General features: G+C 54.0%; 5 protein-coding genes across 5 annotated transcripts; 2 read left to right on the top strand and 3 right to left on the bottom strand.

Annotated features, from left to right (window-relative positions):
* Positions 1-1,154: 1,154 nt before the first annotated feature.
* Positions 1,155-2,087, bottom strand: BGZ61DRAFT_347523 (uncharacterized protein; the record flags this gene model as incomplete). Its single annotated transcript, XM_046239986.1, has 2 exons — positions 1,155-1,909; positions 1,970-2,087. 2 exons carry the CDS (start codon positions 2,085-2,087, stop codon positions 1,155-1,157), a joined length of 873 nt encoding a protein of 290 aa, XP_046106794.1.
* A 1,665-nt stretch (positions 2,088-3,752) lies between these two features.
* BGZ61DRAFT_197250 (uncharacterized protein) lies at positions 3,753-4,275 on the top strand. Its single transcript, XM_046237865.1, has one exon. It carries the CDS (start codon positions 3,914-3,916, stop codon positions 4,211-4,213), a length of 300 nt encoding a protein of 99 aa, XP_046106793.1. The 5' UTR covers positions 3,753-3,913; the 3' UTR covers positions 4,214-4,275.
* A 1,773-nt stretch (positions 4,276-6,048) lies between these two features.
* On the top strand, positions 6,049-7,698 carry BGZ61DRAFT_516124 (uncharacterized protein). The gene is made up of 4 exons (XM_046252280.1): positions 6,049-6,271; positions 6,356-6,716; positions 6,857-6,914; positions 6,961-7,698. Exons 1-4 carry the CDS (start codon positions 6,177-6,179, stop codon positions 7,230-7,232), a joined length of 786 nt encoding a protein of 261 aa, XP_046106792.1. The 5' UTR covers positions 6,049-6,176; the 3' UTR covers positions 7,233-7,698.
* Positions 7,699-10,942: 3,244 nt separating this feature from the next.
* BGZ61DRAFT_197219 (uncharacterized protein) lies at positions 10,943-11,795 on the bottom strand. The gene has a single exon (XM_046237864.1). It carries the CDS (start codon positions 11,614-11,616, stop codon positions 11,155-11,157), a length of 462 nt encoding a protein of 153 aa, XP_046106791.1. The 5' UTR covers positions 11,617-11,795; the 3' UTR covers positions 10,943-11,154.
* A 1,182-nt stretch (positions 11,796-12,977) lies between these two features.
* Positions 12,978-14,324, bottom strand: BGZ61DRAFT_347739 (uncharacterized protein; the record flags this gene model as incomplete). The annotated part of the gene is made up of 2 exons (XM_046240006.1): positions 12,978-13,802; positions 13,851-14,324. Coding segments are annotated over 2 exons (1,299 nt in total), but the record flags the coding sequence as incomplete, so codon positions are not given.
* Positions 14,325-18,636: the final 4,312 nt, after the last annotated feature.

Here is an 18,636-nt window from a genome sequence, read left to right as displayed (position 1 = left end):
AATGCCATGTCAGGTCTGGCAAGTTGGCTTCCGCTTGATCAGCGGCTCAGGTTCTTTAACTTTTCCGCCGGTTTGGCCCCCAACTCCAGCCTCCAAGCCGTCAAGTCCAGCCCAGCCTACTACGTAGTAGGCCAGGCCTCGTGGGGAGCGCATGGAGAGAGCGTGTCTTCCATGTTGCCTCGTTGTGGCCTGGCGTCGTGCTGCTCGTCCCTCCCTCTACAGCCTGCAGCATGAATTGGCGCTTCGACAAGGAGATTGATGAACTGAATTGGATAGAGCCACCGATTCCATGCGCTCGTGCATTGCGGCGTCTGCACTCTGCACGGCGATCCACCCGGCTCGTGGTGTCTCGGCGCCCAACTTCAACGTAGCCGCCGCAATCTACAGCTTGCATACATACGACACACTATGTATGTGCTTCCGTCCGGGGCCGCACCATGATCGCTCGCCAATGCCGGGGTAACAGACCTCGTCCGAGCACGCACGCATCGATGAATTTTTGGTCAATGGCCCGATGACGTCCCGTAGTCTATTTTGGACCTTCGTCGCTCAGATTGGTTCACGGACCGCGCATACAGCCTCGGAGATGACCGCATTACACGTAGCTATCACGCACGGACGAGTGGAAGAAGAAAGCGCATGAAACTCCAATGTCTTGGTATAATTGTGCCCCACGACTAGCTATTGTTCGCCTTCCTGCAGGTTCCTCCTGCTCAAGCGAACGCCAAGAGAACGCCGTGTAAATGCTGCTACCAAGCTGGTTTTGCCCCCAAGCGCCAAAGTTCATATCCACTGAGTACCTCAACAAACATAGGGAAAAACATGACCATAAGCGTGTCCAGTAATACACATGTATGCCTTCGAAGCGAATGTAGGCTCCCCTCCCGTTTCCCCTCCCATCTCCCCCTCCAATTCCAACCGTTTCTCAAACGCCATGCCAGTAACGTAAAGCCATAGAAAGACATTGATTAAGGAATAAAATATCCAGTGGTGGGTGTGTGTGTGTGTTGTTTTTGTTGTGGTGAAAAGTGTCAAAGTCGTATCGGATCCGGTCGTTTCAAGGGGTATAGTTTGTTTTAGCGGCCTTTCCCCAAATCCAGATGATTCGGGCTCCACTTGTGAATCCCATCTGTTCTCCCAGGTCGCTGAAGCCGTTAGGATCGGAGAACAGACCCCGAAGCATTGAACTCGAAGCTGTGGCAGCCTCGCTCATGCCTCTTCATGTTGCTCCGCACGCTAAAGGCCTTGCCGCAACCGGAATGGGGGCACTTGAACGGCTTCTCTCCGGTGTGTGAGTGGCTGTGGATTCGCAGACTGCTCGGACGGCTGAATGCTTTGCTGCATGTTTGGCAAATGTAGCGGTCCTGGCTTTGCGGGAACGCCGCACCGCCGGTGGGGTTCAGGTAGTGGTGATGTTGCCATGGGTTCGCCCCAGTCGCACTTGGTGCCGCCATGGTCATCGGAGGCGGGAACGTCTGAGGGAGCGAACGCTGGTAGTAGGAGTTCATGACTTGGTGTTGGGGAGGTGGCGTGGGCTGCATGGGGGGATAGTAGCTGCCCATGGGCGGTTGGTGGACGTAGGAGGCTGCGTATTGCTGCTGCTGGGGGTATGCTGCTTGAACCGGAGCCAGTGTTGAGCGAGGGACGGCGTTGGATGCCATCACCTGGCGCTGGATATCGGCTTCCAGAGGGGGTGTCGTCTCGTAGTAGTATCCTCTGGGTGCTGAGTTGGGGTACACTTGGGTGACGGGCTTGTTTGAAGGCGAGCTGTAGCCCTCGAAAGACGCATCAGTGCTCATTGGTGGCGTTGGTGGCAGTCCACGTTGATGGGAGGACTTGGCATAGCCAGATCCAGGCCGGCTTTCTGCCTTGCTTCCAGTTGTCGTCTCGGGCCGTTGTTGTTGGCCAGCTAGGAGAGAGGGTCAGTTGCTTGATTCTACAGTGGCTCTCGCCGCTTGATGTTCCTCACCTTCGAGCTGGGGCGAGTGTTGTCTTGACACTGGCGAGGCCTCGCTTACTGGGGAGCCGGCATCGGCGAGACCCAGGAGGTTCGAGATGGAAGGCAGGGAGCACTTGTAGTCGTCCATGGGGGGCGAAGGTGGGGGTTGCGGATGTTGGCGGGAATTTTGAGGTCCTCCTTGTTGTGCTGCGTACTGGCTGGACATGAAGGTAGCGGCCGCGGTATGCATTTGTACGCGGGAGTAAGGTAGATGGGTGATATTAGTCTGGTCTTTCGCAGACACTGGTGATTGTCTCCGAGGGAGTGATGGACCCCGGTGAATTAGAGGAATGAAGAGTCGGTGTGGAGAGTATTAGGTGCAGAGAGAGGGGTAAGTCGGTTGTTGATTAAAGAGCCCAAGAGTCTGCTGGCTGGTCAAAAGGTCATCGATGGTTGATTTCAAGACTTCCAAGAGGTCAGTACTTGCAGGGTGGTTGAAGGGGGCCTTGGGAAACTTAAGTACGTTTCTCGGGTGGGAAAGAAGCTTGTCAAGGGTACCGGCGCCGTATATCAGATCTGCGAATCGGTCAAGGTCATCCTGGAGCGTACCCCCTCCAGGCCCAAACCTGTCACAAAAAATGAAGAGTGGGTCGTCTACCGGGACGGCGAACCTGGCACGAAGGGAAAGGGCCAGGGTTTGAGGAGGTGGACGAGGGGACGAGGGGAGGGTAGGAAAGGAAAGGGGGGGCGTGGTCCGCAACGGTGACGGAACCTCCCTGGCCGATGGGCCTTGGTATGATGTCTGTCCCGGCAGTGAGTCCCCACCCCGTGGCGTCTTGGAGGATCAAGAGGGGCGTGCGAGTGGGTGTGCCAAACGGCGCGGAGGGGAAGGATGAGCGGTGGGTGTGGGCGAGGGTGAGATCTCCTACCTTACGCAGGAGGGAGTGTGCCAGAGTGCGTGGCCCGGCGCCAGGATCCTCATGGATCGCTGCGTGGTCAACGGTCAATAGGCAAATCATCGAGATCCTGGTTCCCTGGCATCCACTGGATTGCCTCCTATTGTGCCGTGCGTGTGCGTGTGTGTGTGTGTGTGGTGTTGATCGTCGTCTTGCCTGCTTGACGTGCTTCCCTTCCCTCCCCTTCCCTTCCCTTCCCACCCATCCATATTATGCTCCTGCCTTGAGTTCGACGGCTTATCTGAAGGGGTCCTGCGCTGCTTCGCATTGTCCGCCTCGGCAAACCAGGCAAGAACAAGCATGGTGAACTCGACCCTTGGGTTCGCGGCGCGCTCTGTGGCCCGTCCACGTCGCCTGGCCCAGACCTACAGTCTTCATCCCAAATCAACCCAGTCAAGCCCTGCCATCTCGGCGGCGGCGTCGTACTTTTGAGTCCCGGACCACTATTTCCCGTTTAGGACGTCAGTGCCGTTCAGAGCACTTGAGGCCCCGCTCCCAATCCACCCTTGTCTTGTCACCCGTGGCTTGTGTTTTGAGACCAGGGTCCTGGCTATCACCCTGGAGCCCTTGCCCTCGAAGTTTGAATCGCTCAGGGTGCAACTTGAGACCGTCTTGGACTCGAAACTCTCCTCTCTCACGAATCTCAGTCACGTTTCGTGTGTGCTCTATGTGACCGGATTCTCGAGTTGCCATCATGCCGGGGTGACTGAACGCCACCCGCCATCCAACGCCAGGCGTCTGAGATGTCGCGGGTTTGCCGTCTCTGTTCCAGGACAGTGCCTCTCTGCCTGTCTGCCTCTCACCGCGATACCCGAGCTCTCACGGTATTCCATGGCGACTGCACGCCTTTCTAAGTTGTCGCAAGGGGTAAACTTTAAATGCCAAATTTCCATTGACTTTTCGTATCCCCCAAGCAGGTTTTTGACCTCAGTGGCGAATTCAAGGACGGATATGGTTATGAAGAGGACGTCAGAATCTCAAGGGACCTAGTCAGTTCTTGACTGGAAATTAGAATTTAATGTACCGGGCTGGACGAGACGGAAGGCATGTGGCAACTGGCATGCGCCGCACGAACCGTCGCACTTCCGCCAGGGCAGGACACAGACACGGGGTATCCGGGCGATCTGAACTCTTCATCCCATCTTTAAACAACCAAGTTGGAGTTGGATCAGTTGGAACTGAGACGTGTCGGTGTAAGGTGTGGCTACGCGGGAGACTCGGGAGTGTGGGAGAGGTTTCCTGCCGGCCGGCGCGTATCGCTTGCAGATTCGCAGATTCTCATGCACTGGTCTCGTGGGGTCGAATTGTGACCATGTAAGCGAGTTGACGGCGCGACGATGGCGTGTCGGCACCGCGTTATCCCGCGGGCCCGGCTGTGGTGGTTGGGCGCTAGGGCTCGCTGCATCTGACATCTGCGTCCCTGTCTCTTAAGGGTCGTGTTTTCATCCTTCTGAGGAAAACGGGCTAATTTGGATGATCGTCGCCTTAGCGGGCGCCTCCCTTCCTCGCTTACAATGGTGGGCTTCCTTGGCACGGGCTTCGTTGATCGACAAAGCGTTTGAAGAGGGGTAGGCTAGCGCCCGGCTTCCCCTTGAATGACGGCGGCTGGCTGCAAAAATCACCTCTGACAGTCTATGAAACTCTGGTTGGTGGGTGAGAATGCATTGGCTCGCCAGTTGTGGTATTGAAACCCACGGATGAATGGTGAAGATACCCAAACATCGCGTTCGCATACCTCCTCCAGAACCTCAAGGAGGCGAGCACATATTTGGTTTGCACCAGGGTAACCGGCGCGTGCTCGCCTTTGAAACAGAGCCAGACACGCCTCGACTATCCGCGTCTGTCAAACCTTAAGCGACGACACGTGTGAAGCCCTGGCGTTGCTTTTGCCATTTCCCTGTGGCCGCGCCATCACCAGCCACGCCAACTAGCACCGCCCTCTGCCAAGGCAACGCCGGTGCAATTCTCAGCGCTATCCTCTCGTGGTGCTGAGCCTCTGTCGGCAGTTGTTAGGGATGCTTTAGTTTCGCGGATTGTCGGTGACAAGCCGCGCCTTGGAAGAGGGAGCAGGAACTGTGGGTGCTCGTCTAAGCCTTTGATGTCTTGTATGCATCCTTCCTTAGCTTTATGCATAGGGCAAAATCTCGGGAGTCAGTGCAGGACGACACTCAAATCAGTGCCTGCAAATGAAATGCATATCAACGTCATGCATCGCGATGCCAGATGGTGGGTTTAAGCAAGTGCTGGCTTAATCGCTTGTCGTAAAGGGAAGGGATAGAGTCTCCTGTGCCGACCTTTCGTCTCACTCCACGAAAGTGAGGTGCGCAAATGCTGGGGCCATCCGTTCCTAGTTCTCCATAATCCCCGATGATATTCCCCAGGGCATCCTGGAAATGTTTACCTCTTGAGAAGCCTCGTGGTTGATTGTGCTCTCAGGCCACTTTTGCAGCGGAGGTACTTCGGTGGCTTCTCCATTTGCCCACTGCCTAGGACCCAACAATGTGGTTATGCAGCCAGTGTTGACCATTCGGAGATTTGCTAGTATCTGGATCTCAGGAGTGATGATGCCCTTGGGCAGCTAGTGTTGGGGCACAGCCGGTCAGGCCGTCAGTGTCGGGATTGTTGCAATGCCGATCGGTGGGTCGCAGCATAAAATGGTGGGCCATCTAGGATAATAGACAATGATACTGTAGGGCCGTCGATGTCAATCTTCGGCAGGTAGGGGTCATGTTTCCTCAAAGAAAGAAAAAAAAAACAGTTCACACCCACTGCTGAGAGAAGAGAGGAGCAAGAGGCAGGGGGATGATCAGGGGATGGCAGCGAACCAGCGATGCCTCAAGGACCAAGTGGATGTTGACGAGGAAAGATTCTCGACCGGGCAAGGTGATGCGATAACTGGGATTTGCGGTGGGAGCAGGAAGAGAGCGGTGGAGGATTCCCCAGACTGGTCTAGAGCGGAATAGCTCATCAGCGGCTCAGATATGGAGGGTCCTCCCGAGAATGCAGGGCCGAGCTATTAGAGTGGTGAAACATGTTCCCGGTGCTGCAGTTCAAGACTGGGTAGCGTGCCGAGGTGATGATGTGCTGCGAACCGAATGTAGCCTCGCCCTCAGTTGAGTTGAGCTAACGTGCGGTGGTAGCACTACGTAGTAAGCGGTTGTCCTGTCTGCCCCGGCTCCGAGTTCGGGCGGTGGCCATGTTAGTGCCGTGTCTTGGTTTAAAACGCGCTTCCAGAGCCGACGGCGGATGTGGGGTCTGTGAAAACGGGAGCTGCGGCAGCCATGGAAACTCGGCTGGCGAAAGGCTTGTACCTCGCTTGGGTTAGAGACAGGGAGGTTCTTGTTGGCATTGGAACCCCCACGACCGCGCTCCAACTGTAGGTGAGATGGAGAGGTCGTAGGAAAGGATGGAAATGGGTGCCGGTTGACACCACACAGACCAAGCCTTACAGTAATGCTAGTTGGACGACCAGTCAATCGGATGCAATTTGGTTCCAGCATAGGCGGCACAATTGGCTGGGAATATCCGTCTGGGCCTCCGTAGTGCCGGGGCACTTCCAGAACTGGTCGATGCGAGACAGGGTTGAGGGTGTGAAGAAATCTGTCGATCAGTACAGGACTGGCGGGCTGGGGGAAGCTTCCCGCACCGTTCGGTGGGGACTAAGTTTGCCGTGGACGTTACGAAGGGGGGCGAGGGTCGCACTGAAAAAAGCAAAGATTGAAGGAGTGAGCTGGAAGTGTGTTGGTGCTGACGGGTCGACCAATGTTGTGGCTATCCCCATTCTCCCAAGCCTCCCAAGTCGCGGGCGGCGCGGGAGAAGGGTGAGTTTAGGAACCGAGGACGGACGGAGCCCCGGCGGAGGAAGATATGAGATGACGCGTGGCTTGAGGATTCGGAAGAACCAACGGCCGCCAGTTTAGTGAAGGAGCGATGGCGAAGCAGGTACCTGCCTGTTTCGTAGACGGTGTGGACGGCGTGGACGACAGCCAAGGGAACTGGGAAGGCACCGCATGTGAGATGTGAGATGCCTCAGACGCGCTCCCCATTGCATCTCCCATGCTGCAGGCAAAGGGATCCAATGCATGCAGGAAAAGGCCCCACCTAAGTGGACCGTCGACGTCGACGAGGGACACGCTCAGGACACGCTTGGGACACGCTCGGGACATCCTGGGAGGAAGGAACCTGACACAACCATCCCACCAGACGCCGGTTTTTCGGATGCGCCTAGAATTCTGCTGGAAGGGACTCGTTCCCTCGGGGCCTTCGGGAGGCTGGATTCGCTGGGTTTAGTTGGTGTCAACCAGGAGCCTAAGGTTCCTTGGCAAGCTAAGGAGTAGCTCCCTCGAAACCCTCGCCCGGAATGTCTCCTCTGGAATCCCTCCAACTGGGATTCCTCCACCCACTGAACTCTGGAGTGAGCCCTAACGAGCAGGGGTGGGCTTCCATAATTAGGCGGGTAGGTTGTACGAGGGGCCTGTCACCGACGTCAATTCGTACTACGTAGTACCGGTGTATCTAGGCATAGGGCCCTGAACCAAGCTTGGTCGTGCCGCGGTCAAATACAGTTCAGCCAGTCCTTCCCGCCCGAAGCAAGATTGACGTAGGCACGACCTGACCTTAACCAGGCACTGCACGCGCCGACAACGGCAGAGCGCTTGCCTTGATGGATGCATTTTGCAATATCACGCTGCTACGTACCTTCTCATTCACGCTTCGTGCTTCGCATTTCGTACCCGTGGTAATGACGTGGTGCGTGCTTTGATCACACTCTACTGTATTCGTCCCTAAATCAAACCTTCATCCACTTCTCCAACTCCACTCACTCGATGCCATCCATCCGTTCATTCCATCGTCTTCACCATCCATGTCATAACCGTTGACTGTGCCGTTGCACAGAAAGCTAAAATCACATTCTCCGCCACTTCCCTTTGCGGCTTAACTACGGATATGGGAGAGGTCTGCCCCCGTGCATGGGGCCACTGCTGGCCCTCCCAGGAATGCATGCAATGAACATCATCGGCGAACCTTGAGATGATGCGTCCTGGTATTGGTCTCCATCCCCATATCAATTTCCATCTTCATCTCCATCTTCGTCTCAATGCCATGCCCATCCCCATCTCCTTTTGCGTTGCAGTCTCCATTTCCCGTGTCCACTGCAGCGTCGCACTCACCATTCTGCAGTTGCATGCCGGGACGCTCCGTCCCACATTCCGCTACCTCTCCTCTCTGGCTTCGCTATTTGTGTTGAGTGAAGCAGGTACGCAATTTCCGGATCGCATCTGTGTCACCATCATCGCAGACCATGCATCCTTGGGTGATGGGCGGGGACTTCATAACACCAGCCGTTAGAGTTCATTCACAGCCTGAACTAACAGTAACCAGCTCATCCTGTCCGGACTTTTCTTGGCCGAGGCGCAATGCAAAAAGCCGTCCAACGAAGTACGACCTTGACCACCTCCGGCCGCCGCGGAACCCACTTCGGAGGCCGGTCATGAGGCAACTTTCCCCAGGAGGTCGAGAACGCCAAGCTACTTCTTAGAGGCGTCCCGTTTGGTCCCTCACTTGACAGTCCCCACGAGGTTTCCTGTGATCTCCAGAGGCCGCGGCGATCAGCAGGGGTGACCCCGGTTGGTCCACGATGGAGGCCACGCGAGATGTGGGTTAACTCGATTCGGGAGCCACCCCCTTGACCCTACGCTCCACTCGTCCATAGTGGCCTGATACTAATCTCTTGCGTCTGCTGGCACCATCAGTTGCAGCCCTGTTGTGAGGGCTAGGCCACGCTAACTTGGCCCCAAGGCGGCGGGCGTTGAGGACACGGCGCGGCGGCGCTGCCTTGGGCTTGGGCTTGGTGCTTGGCTTTGAATCTTGTGCGGACCTCCAGCATCGAGGCACAGGGCGCATCGCGCATTCTCAACTTCACTATGTGGGCGAGCAGCAGCCATAGCCGGATGCATAGGGCAATGGAAGACCCGAGCCATCGCAACGCGTCGCCTCCGAATTGAGTTCGGAGATGCCATGACTTCGACTTCTTCTCATTCTATTAATTAGTTGACGGCAACGCTGTCCACATGGAACCCATCCCCTGTCAGCCTCTGTCTGTCCTTGCATCCGTATTCCTTCACACTGACAAACACCCTCTTCCTTGCTCGAGAACCAGGCACCCCGAATGCCCACGGGCCACATACCTTCAAGGACTCCACTGCGACGACATGATTACCCTTTTTGGCAACCATCGGCCGGGACGGGGACACTTGATCTACTGCCTTGCCATTTGTGAAGGGTCAGGCGCGAACAAACTAGCATGAACCTCCTTGTTCCGAGTTTCCCGTCGCGGCCTACTCACGTCCCTTCGTTCTGCCAGAGAGATCTTCGGCATGTAAGATCCTCAACCTAGTCCTCCGGATCCCAAGAGCCAAATCCCCTTGCCCTGGCTGGCAAGGATACGTGCTGTGGCAAGTTTGCCTGCCTGCCGACTTCCAGGGGTATTTGCGGCAACGTGCTCAACCTCATGGAGATAAAACTACACTGCGTTATGCTCAATCGAGGATGACCTTGTGGGTGCATCTAGCTGCGGGTTATGGCCTCACGGTGGGATTCGTTGGGCCAGCGAGCCCGCTTTACTACGTAGTCCGTAGTAGGACTCGGTGCTTTCACCAATTCTAAAGCGCACGCCACTGGGTACGATTCCCATTGCAGAGGAGTATGGATGGCGATCAGGGGGACAATCATCAACCATACAACTGGGGATATCCGTGTCTGTACATCCTGGAGTGTACGATTCATGAGAGAACGATAGGCTAATTACGACCCGCCGACAACTGCCGTTCCCCTCTTGGTTTCGATGACATGGACGAGTACAATGATTGCCAAGCCTCCTGGCTGGTTCTGTTTATTAGCTACGAATAAGGGGACCGCAAGGCCCTTAAGCGAACGTATAACGGCCATCAAGAAACCCTGTTCGTAAAGGGTGGTCAGTCGGTCCTCCACGAATCATCTCCCACATTGACCTACATAGTTGAGGTGGCAAGAACTCCTCCCTGTCACAAGCTGGGGGATCGCCAGCTGCACCTTTCTGCAGTACGGAGTAGAGCACCGCCAAATCGGCCTGCGGGCCGAACCCTTGGGAGGGTGGCCACAACTCTTCAGTCATCGGGCTTGGCCTGTCTGGATCCGTGGGGTAGGGCTCTGCAAGCGAAGGGCACGTATGTGATCGCCCCTTGAACAGGAAACCACTTTAGCCGCTTGCGGGTACGGGAACTCGCACCTCAAACGGGCAGCAAAGACGGAGTATTTGGCACGGGAGTGTGCGAGCCGTATCGCGTCATGATTTACAGAATTTGCCGTGACGCTATTCAGGGGGCTGTCATGACCGACGCCACGGATCCCTCTGTGTTCAATGAGCAAAAAGAGTTTTGGACACAGCCTGGCCGCTGGTTGACTACCCACTTTCCGGCATGCCCAAGGATCCCTCCAGGTGTACTGCGTTATGTACATGCGGTCCACGATTCATCCGTATTGCGCCTGCCAGCATCCCACGGCCGGCATCCCACACGCCCCATTCCCAATTCGCAGTCCTGGCTCTTTTTGACCCCCCCCCCCCGGATTTATAAGCGCCTCCTAATCAACAGTCTCCTGTAGCTAAGACTTCTCAATGTAACCACCTTGCATGAGACGTACCCATCCACCCCCTCGTCGAGAGCCAGGCTTTGGTCTCTCGGGCCGTACCAAAGATTCGTGCTGATCATCTGCACAGGGGACGATGGCAGCTCGGGCTACCCGGCGCCTATGGGGGCTGGCCGCGATGATTTGTCCCACCTGCAGTGTTGGGGGCATTCGATGCAGCTTTGATATGTCGAGATCTGGTCGGCGTTAACGGCTACAGCTCCGCCCCAAAACCCCAGTCTTGCCCAGGCCGGAGAGTCCACAGAGTGGTCTGGCTGGGTGCCACGTTCTTACCACTGCTGCCGATTTTGTTGGCAGGACGCCGATTGTCTCCCTTGCAGAGACGCCACATAACTCACCGGACGCAAGCCCTGTTTCGAGAAAAGAAGGCATTGTAAGACTGTGTTAATACGCTCAATATCTTGGCGTAGCTTCTGCGATGTTGAACCCAGGCCACCCGAGGGCAACGTTGGGTGTGTGAGACTTGTGACTGGGAGTGTGTCAAGCTGCTTGGGGAAGGCAACATGGCAGGTGGCGCTACCGTGGAACAATAGCGTGTCTGGACCATGCTTAACGAAGGCGATATTCCGTCTTTCATATGTCTACAAGGCTTCCGCTTCGGAGAAGAGGTAGAGCTATTGTCCTTCCCTCGGTGTAGTCCCTTGGTGTGTTAATGGGGGTATGGGCATCGTGTGTCCGGGGCTCATTCGACGTCTTCGGTGAGAGCTCCGTCCCAATACCCGCGATGTGGACGCTAACGTGGCTATATTGACGGTGGCTATACTGACGGTGGCTATACCTTCGGCAATGTATCCCTTTCCTTTTCCTGCCATTCGTAGCTCGCCTTGTCACACTAATACTCGTACGACCCTCCGGTAGACTCTCCTTGCTTTGCCTCGCAGGAGCAAAGTGGCAGACTCTTCCCACACAACCGCACTTCAGTTGAACGCCACTCCGCATGCAGCCCGTTGCTTTTTCCGGGGAATTGGAGGGTAGCGCCGTGCATAGGCCTTGTGTTAGACCTTGCAATGCCTGTACGCCCGCCAAGGGAGACATTCATGTCAGGAGCCACAGATGTCAGATATCACATTTGGATAAGGTCAGACGCGGTGGCTGGAGGGTGGCGGTTGGGGGTCGACGTTTCTAGATGTGGAGTGATACATAGATGTCTTAGACCGTGCCTCCGCGGCAATTGGCGGTTACGAGTAAACGAGAGCGAGGAAAAGCAACGACAGGGCGGAGATCATGTTCAGTAAGATTGAGAGGCTTGCCATTCGAATCCCATCGGATTCTGGATCGCCCGGGGTTGGGATCAACACCGAGTCTCCGTCCCGGGACTAGAACGTGGAACCAGCTTCGCCGCAATGCTCCAGAAGCAATCTCAGACATTCTGAATCCACGAGGGGAGAATGTGTCAGAGCCATGCTCTGATCGCCATCCCGCTAATGCTAACAATGAATAATGGTCTAGCAGCGGCGCCCGCGGCAAAACCTTCACAGAATGACAAATTATCGCACTGCCCTGTCTCATACACCAAGACTCGCGATTCGAATGCGTGCATTCGAGACGAGCTTAGCCTAGGAGAGTTAGGTGTTACCATTTAGGATTGGCTAGCTGTCAGGTAAGTTCTGTCCTCATCCTGGGCTTGTCTCCCATGGTGCCATCGCTAAGAATTGTCGTTGTTGCGCTCAGACTTCTCGTGGAGCATGTCCAGGGGCAAGAGAGGTAAAACACATGGATTAATCTAGTCTAATTCGCAGAATACGATATCGACAAAAGACCCTAAGCTATGCAGCCAAACTCAAATGGGCGTCATTGTTTGCCGCCGTCATCGGGACATCGGCCGGCAAGTATCAGGGCAAGTATCAGGGAGATGGTACCACTCCTGACATCCACAAGCCCACATCGATGCCCATTCGGCTGCCAACATTATCCGCAAAATCAGGATCACTTAGCGGTCCCTCATATAACTCCTCCCGGTTTCTGTTGATGGTGGAAGGTCCCGCTTCAGCCACATGATTAGGCGATCGCATGTAGGAAGCCGGGAGGTGGGTGTAATTACTCTCTTGGGCGGTGTCCCTCTCGCTACCCGCGGAATGAAGGGATCTTTGGGAGAGGGCTCGAGCAGGGCCCTTGTTCTTAGAGCTGTTGAATGAAAGTTGACGTGCCCATGGTGTTGCTTGCGTAGCGATATGTCTATACTGATGACGGGGAGGCGGGACCATCGGTCCGGTGCGTTGTCCAACGGGTGGGAGGCCCAGTTCAGCGCGGATGGCTCTAAGTCCCGGCGACGAGTCAAGGTTTGATCTAGCCCACGGAGTAGGGATCCTGTGCGTGATCCTCTCGTTCCGTATGACTACTGGGATTCGGGGGTTCTGGAGAGCAGGTTCAACTTGCCAGTCTGGACCGTTGAAAGCGTCCCCGGGCTTGCAGCCTCGACGACTATGAAATCCGCACTTCTTGCACTGCTTGATGCTAAAGGTCAAGGGGATTTCAATGATGAAAGAAAGTCGGCGGCTAAGTTCCGCGGCCCGCTCTTCGTCAAAAGTCGGCCTCGGAGACCAGTTTACCGGAGAGAAGCCTCGAGTCTCTCGACCATCAACGCAGGGCCAGCACAAGCACAAATCATACTCCTCCCCAAATACATGCTGATAAACACCAGCAGTCTTGAGTCTGGACACGGCGTTATGAGGGCTTGGTCTGTGTTCTAGGAGCCTGCCATGGTTGTGGTTGGAGAATCCACGATATTCCCCGGGCGATAGCATATGGGTTCTCCAGACGAGGTCAATATCCAGAGCGGGGACGAGATTCGGTACCGCGCGTGCTAGTGGCTCCTTGGAGTGACTGCCGGACGAAAACTTGATCAGGCTCATGAACTTCTTGTATCGCTCGATAGCGGCGCCGAACTGTGGCTCGTTGGCAGTTTCGACCGAGTACATCCGATGCCAGGAGTATTGGAGCAGCCGATTTGCGAAGCCTAGTTGAGCACCCACCGCCTCGTGGAAATCGAAGCGGATATTTAAATGCCGATTGGGCGTCTTGAAAGAATGGACTTTCTTTCTGTGTAAATAGAGATGGGTAAGATGCTCGGTTGTGTCGTCCGGATTTGGCGACTGAAAAAACGATGTAGAGAGGTCCATAAGCTCCAATAGATCAGGTGCGGGATAGATTTGTCGGACGATATCAATTGAGTCCCTTGGGATCTCAAAGTTGCAAGTGTCGGTCGTCCGTAGTGCACTGAGCTGGGAATATGTCAGCCCGGCGTGTTGACTTGCAGGGAGCCAACTTACCAAAGAATCCCAGTTCCAACTATGATGATCTATTCTTGCAAGGTTTGAAAATCGATCCCACTCCTTTGGACTCTGTAAAAAGGCGTGCCAAACCATCAACACATCCAGTGGGGGAGTCACATTCTTCAAGTTAAGCTCATAGGAGGCTTCGAACCACTTCGCCATCCGCTCAACCGCCATGTTGACATAAAACCTCCAGGCTGACTCGCGGTGAATCATATTATGGTCAGCCCACCTTGTTACTTTTGTCTTTGCCGATACAAACTCTTCCAACAGGTGGAGGTGGGCGATGCATTGCCGTGGGGTGACCCGAGTCTCGACGACGTTCTTGGGAATCCGCAGATGGTCCACGTTGGGCAGTTCGGAGCCAGAGGGTGAGTTCGGACGCAAAAGACTGCGCAAGGCATTACCAAGGTCACTTGCAACTTTGACAGGGGCCGGAAAGCTGGATAGTTTCGCATATTTGAAGGTCATCTTCCGTTTGTGACGTTCCTGCGACATTGCGGCTGCGTGATCCGAGGATGAAAGATACAGAAGTATTTGGGAATAACGTACGAATGCAAAGAAGAGATCAGATTTTGAAATGGTTTAAATTCTTTCTGATGAAGACTTTTCACAACCTTGCGGGCCTACGGACGATTTGAGGGTTGCGGGCACCTGGATAGAAGGACTGGGCAATCTAAACGAGCAAATATCAACGTTTTTGTGCTCTCAGCTCTTATCCTACAAGGTACCCAGCCTGAAAATTTTTTAACAGTGATGCTTGGCCTCGTTACGGTGCTGAATCAACTTCTTTGTTGAGATATCGCCGTCTAGTTTGGTCTTAACTGACCCCTGGGTATTGATCGTCGTTGGACCACTCTTGGGTGCGCTGCAGGACTTGTAGGCTAGCTTTGAGAATGTGGATGCCGCTTTTCTTAGTATAATGATGGGAGTGCAGACTGATACGTAGAGAAGACCGTAAGTGAGCAGAGTTGCCCGCCAAGTCATCAAGCATCGTCCTGCCCGACCGATAACCAGAGTACGGCAACGATTAAGTAGGGGAATAGCACCAGCATCAGGTCGCATAGTACTAAAGGTCCTAGAAACGTGCCAGTGGTAAATTTCGGCTGCCACCAGATGCAGCTGTAGATATAGGCGCTCGTCTTTTGCGGCGAAAATGTGCATGCACAGTCCTCGCAGTTCCATACTCCTACACAGGTGAACATGGCACAGTGCTCGGGATTTCAGATTGCTTCCCCATCAACTACCTGAGTGGCGACACAGAATGGTCCGTTTGACCGATTTTACCCTTTCTCGCCAATCTTTAACCCCGGTATGGGACGGAGATTCACGGGAGCAGAGGGTCATCCCGTGAAGCCTCACAGCCAGACTTCGAGAAGAGAGCGAAAGATTGAGCCTGCTCATTGCTATTCGAGTTGAGTGTTCGGTGTCGGGAATTTACTGCCTATCTTAGATCACCCGTTGTCTGTGCGATAGCAGCTAACTGCGTTGACGTGGCGTTTTGGGATGCCTGGTTTCTAAATGAGAGCCCAGTTCCAAATTAGTGCAACAGTTCCGCTCCGAGTAGGAAGCGTCACATGAAATTTGTCATAATTCGCAGTCAGGCTACTCTCCTCCTTTGCGGGGTCTCTGGCGCTCGGGTTTCGACGATTTCTAGCCTCCTGAGAATGATGTGTTTGATTTGACGATGTCTCTTACCGGTCTTGTTCGTGTTTTGGTCGTGACAAGAGCGCATCTACGTCCCAGCCAACAGCAGGCTCAACAGGTGCGTGTTTCGTCGCAACAGTATGCCCAAGGACGCAGTTCCTAACCCGGATGTACTCGATGGTGATCACCTGAGCCTAAGAGTGTGGCCATCCTAACCAGAAAGGCAGAGACATACCTCGGCTTGCTTCGCGCTTCATCATAAGTAAAGGCCAGACATGTCTAACTGGATGAAAGGAATAAGTTAGAGGCGGGCTTAACTTGCGGTAAAGTGGTTGACATTGAACAACTCGGCGATGCGTCGAAAAGACGAGTCACATCCAGATTGAATGAAGTGTATCTAATAACGAAAAGCTGCTATGTGTTGCCGGCGACCACGACAAATACTACTATGTGCTTCCTTACAAATAACTGTTATTTTCAGGCAACCACGCATCTCTTTAATGTTCTCCCTGTCACCCAACTCCTCTTGAGTGTGGGTCCTGATCAGTAGACGCCACATAATCAACGTCAACGAATGAACGGCAATCTCAATCCTAGGCGAAATTCGAGAGGTTGTTGTTAATTCTATGTCCAGATAAGATACCTTAAAATTATTAAACTTCGATGAAATCTTTGTAAATATTCAGTACATATAAACTGGATGTTGAGGCCACCGCTGCCATCTCTTCATAACCAGCGATGAAGCCAACCGAAATCAACGGGAGAACTGGCGAACGTGGTGGACAACTTGTTTAGTTTGCATATGTCTCAGTGCCCCCACGGCAAAGCTTATAGTCATCATGGATGTTGGGGCAACTAAGGAGGCGTCGAGGGCGGAGGTTGGCGATGGTTCCAGAGACTATTGGCAGAGCGCTTACATTGGACTCGAAGATAACCAGACTTGGTTGACCCGGGATTATGTTCACCTCTGATTCTTTTTTCTTTATACGGACTGATCACTAAATCATGTCGAGACAGCCACAATACTCTTGGTGCTTAGCCACTGCGTCCCTGGCTCTGCATGGGAAAGAAGTTGGCCTCCAACTAGGGGAACTTAGAAAGGCTTAAAAGGCAGCTCCTTGAATTTCCTATGATTTGGGATATAAACTAGGTGTTGCGGGATTTTTTGAGACTCTTATTTCTATTTAGAAACCTGCTTGGCCCGCCTTAGACTTCCCAAATTGATGTGTGCTTGATCTCAGAGACGCAGTAAGACTTGACCTAGGAAACAAACCGCAAGCCCTTAGGTATTCCACCGATTTGGAACGATAGTGGGTATCTCGTGGGATCTATCTTTTACTTCTCCGATTCTCAAATTTAATAGATCCTCTCCCTCAAACCGCAATAGCTAGAAAAGGAACTCTACATTCATGAGCTTGACAAACAAACAAATGACAATACCAATATACCTTTCTACTCTTCCTTGTTAACATATATTCTATTCTATTCTACTAGTTTCTCCCTTGCGTCGTTTTTACTTCTATGGCCCCTGTAGACTCAACTGGATCCTGGTAACTGCACTCCTCCGGCAGTTTCCGAGCCCAATGCAACAGTGACATCGAACCAGAAAACCGCTCAGTGATTTCCAATCATGCAGGGTCTGCCTTTAAATTTGCCTTGCGTCTTGCGCTACGCCTTTGAACTAGCCGCTGCCTCTTGCCCTGGACAGAAATGCCTCGAGCGATATCGCGTTCTTCATCGGTCTACGCCTGAGGGATTACACGAAGACTTGCATTAGTGTTATTCGGGATGCCTATTAATTTCCGTTTTCACCAAAACATTACTCTTGATTCGTGGCCTGTTATGAAAAAGGCGTCTGCGCACATTGGATTGTTCTGGGGCTGCATTGAGGGCCACTCACATGTGCCATCACGGCGATCACGGCCTGAATGCAGGTAAAATCTGACCACCACCTCTCCCACCCGGTGTGCATAAGGCAGGCAACTGGACGCCTCGAGCATGTAGCCGTTAACGTGGGGCTTGAAACAAGAGCTTCTAACTCGAAGCTTGGCCTGCCTTGCAGTTCTGAGCAGAGCCGGAAAGGGTGTACACCATTCCTGCTTGCGTGACCCTACGTGGCAGATCCACGTCACGATTCCATAATTGCATTGTGCAAAACGGCTTTCTCTCCTATCATAAAGTGCAGCTCTTCCCCGAGGTGAGGTAAGTTATCGTCATGTGGGCTCTTTTCTTTCGCCGCTTCGGAGAAGCAGGGCGATGTCACCCGATCAAACCGGCCACTCGACTCCCCACTCGAACGACAGAACACCCCACATCTGTTCTACGAGAGACAACGCAAGACTCGGTTCGCCTTGCATTAAACATTGATGGGTTCTTGGGACCGAGTTACCGGGCTCCGAATCCGGAAAGCCGTCGGCATCCGGGGCCGGCAATGATACCTCGGCCTGCGATACTTTCGGCTTGGGGTCTTCGGCCACTTCCATCGCCCCGGCCCGCCGGTTGATGATCGACGAACGCCTTCTAGACATTTTCCGATCTAGGCAGTAAGCCCGGGCTAGATCTGTTCTTTGCGTCCACAGATAGGGTCACCAGAAGACGGAAGTGGGTTGAAAGGAACTCTTGATCGGGTCCGGCCATCATCACAAGAGCCGGCTTTCAAGCAAAGACCAACCCGGTCCCACATGGCCATCGGCAAGTTTGACACATGTAGGTATTGCGGGGAAGCTCGTAGACTCCCAAGGTGCAAGGATCTTCGTTGAGCCTCACATTCGCGAACCAGGCTCCGCAAGGCGACAAGAAAACGGTGCGGCTAAGGAGCCGATCCCCAGTCTTTCTCCCAATAACGATGGGCCAAAAAGCATGGGTGGTTTTGCCTTCAGAAAAGAATACACCCACGTCCAAGGCGATATCGTGGTCGAATCCCTACACACCGATATGGGTTGCTCTGAAAGTGAGGCGAGCACCACACCAATGGATGGACGAATCCAGAGGGTGTCCTCCCCCACCCAGTATCACCACTGCGTCAAAGTGCTGCGGCTCGTCCACAAGAACTTATCAGTGTCATGCTCACCTAACCTAGACTAAGACATGATAGCCGGAGAGCCAATCGAGAAGCAATCATGTCGTCACATTGCTT

This window comes from Ilyonectria robusta (genome assembly GCF_021365365.1).
Source record: "Ilyonectria robusta strain PMI_751 chromosome Unknown BGZ61scaffold_6, whole genome shotgun sequence".
Classification (NCBI taxonomy): Eukaryota; Fungi; Ascomycota; class Sordariomycetes; order Hypocreales; family Nectriaceae; genus Ilyonectria; species Ilyonectria robusta.
The sequence above is the reverse complement of the archived record's forward strand: the minus strand, read 5'-3'. Positions and strand labels throughout refer to the sequence as shown.

Bases quoted from the DNA above. Each gene is read 5' to 3' on its own strand.
- BGZ61DRAFT_197250 (XM_046237865.1), top strand. From the start codon at position 3,914: ATGTACCGGGCTGGACGAGACGGAAGGCATGTGGCAACTGGCATGCGC.
- BGZ61DRAFT_516124 (XM_046252280.1), top strand. From the start codon at position 6,177: ATGGAAACTCGGCTGGCGAAAGGCTTGTACCTCGCTTGGGTTAGAGAC. The intron at 6,717-6,856 runs GTGAGTTTAGGA...CCTGTTTCGTAG, and splicing joins GCGGGCGGCGCGGGAGAAGG to ACGGTGTGGACGGCGTGGAC. The intron at 6,915-6,960 runs GTGAGATGCCTC...CCCATGCTGCAG, and splicing joins GAAGGCACCGCATGTGAGAT to GCAAAGGGATCCAATGCATG.
- BGZ61DRAFT_197219 (XM_046237864.1), bottom strand. From the start codon at position 11,616: ATGTCTCCCTTGGCGGGCGTACAGGCATTGCAAGGTCTAACACAAGGC.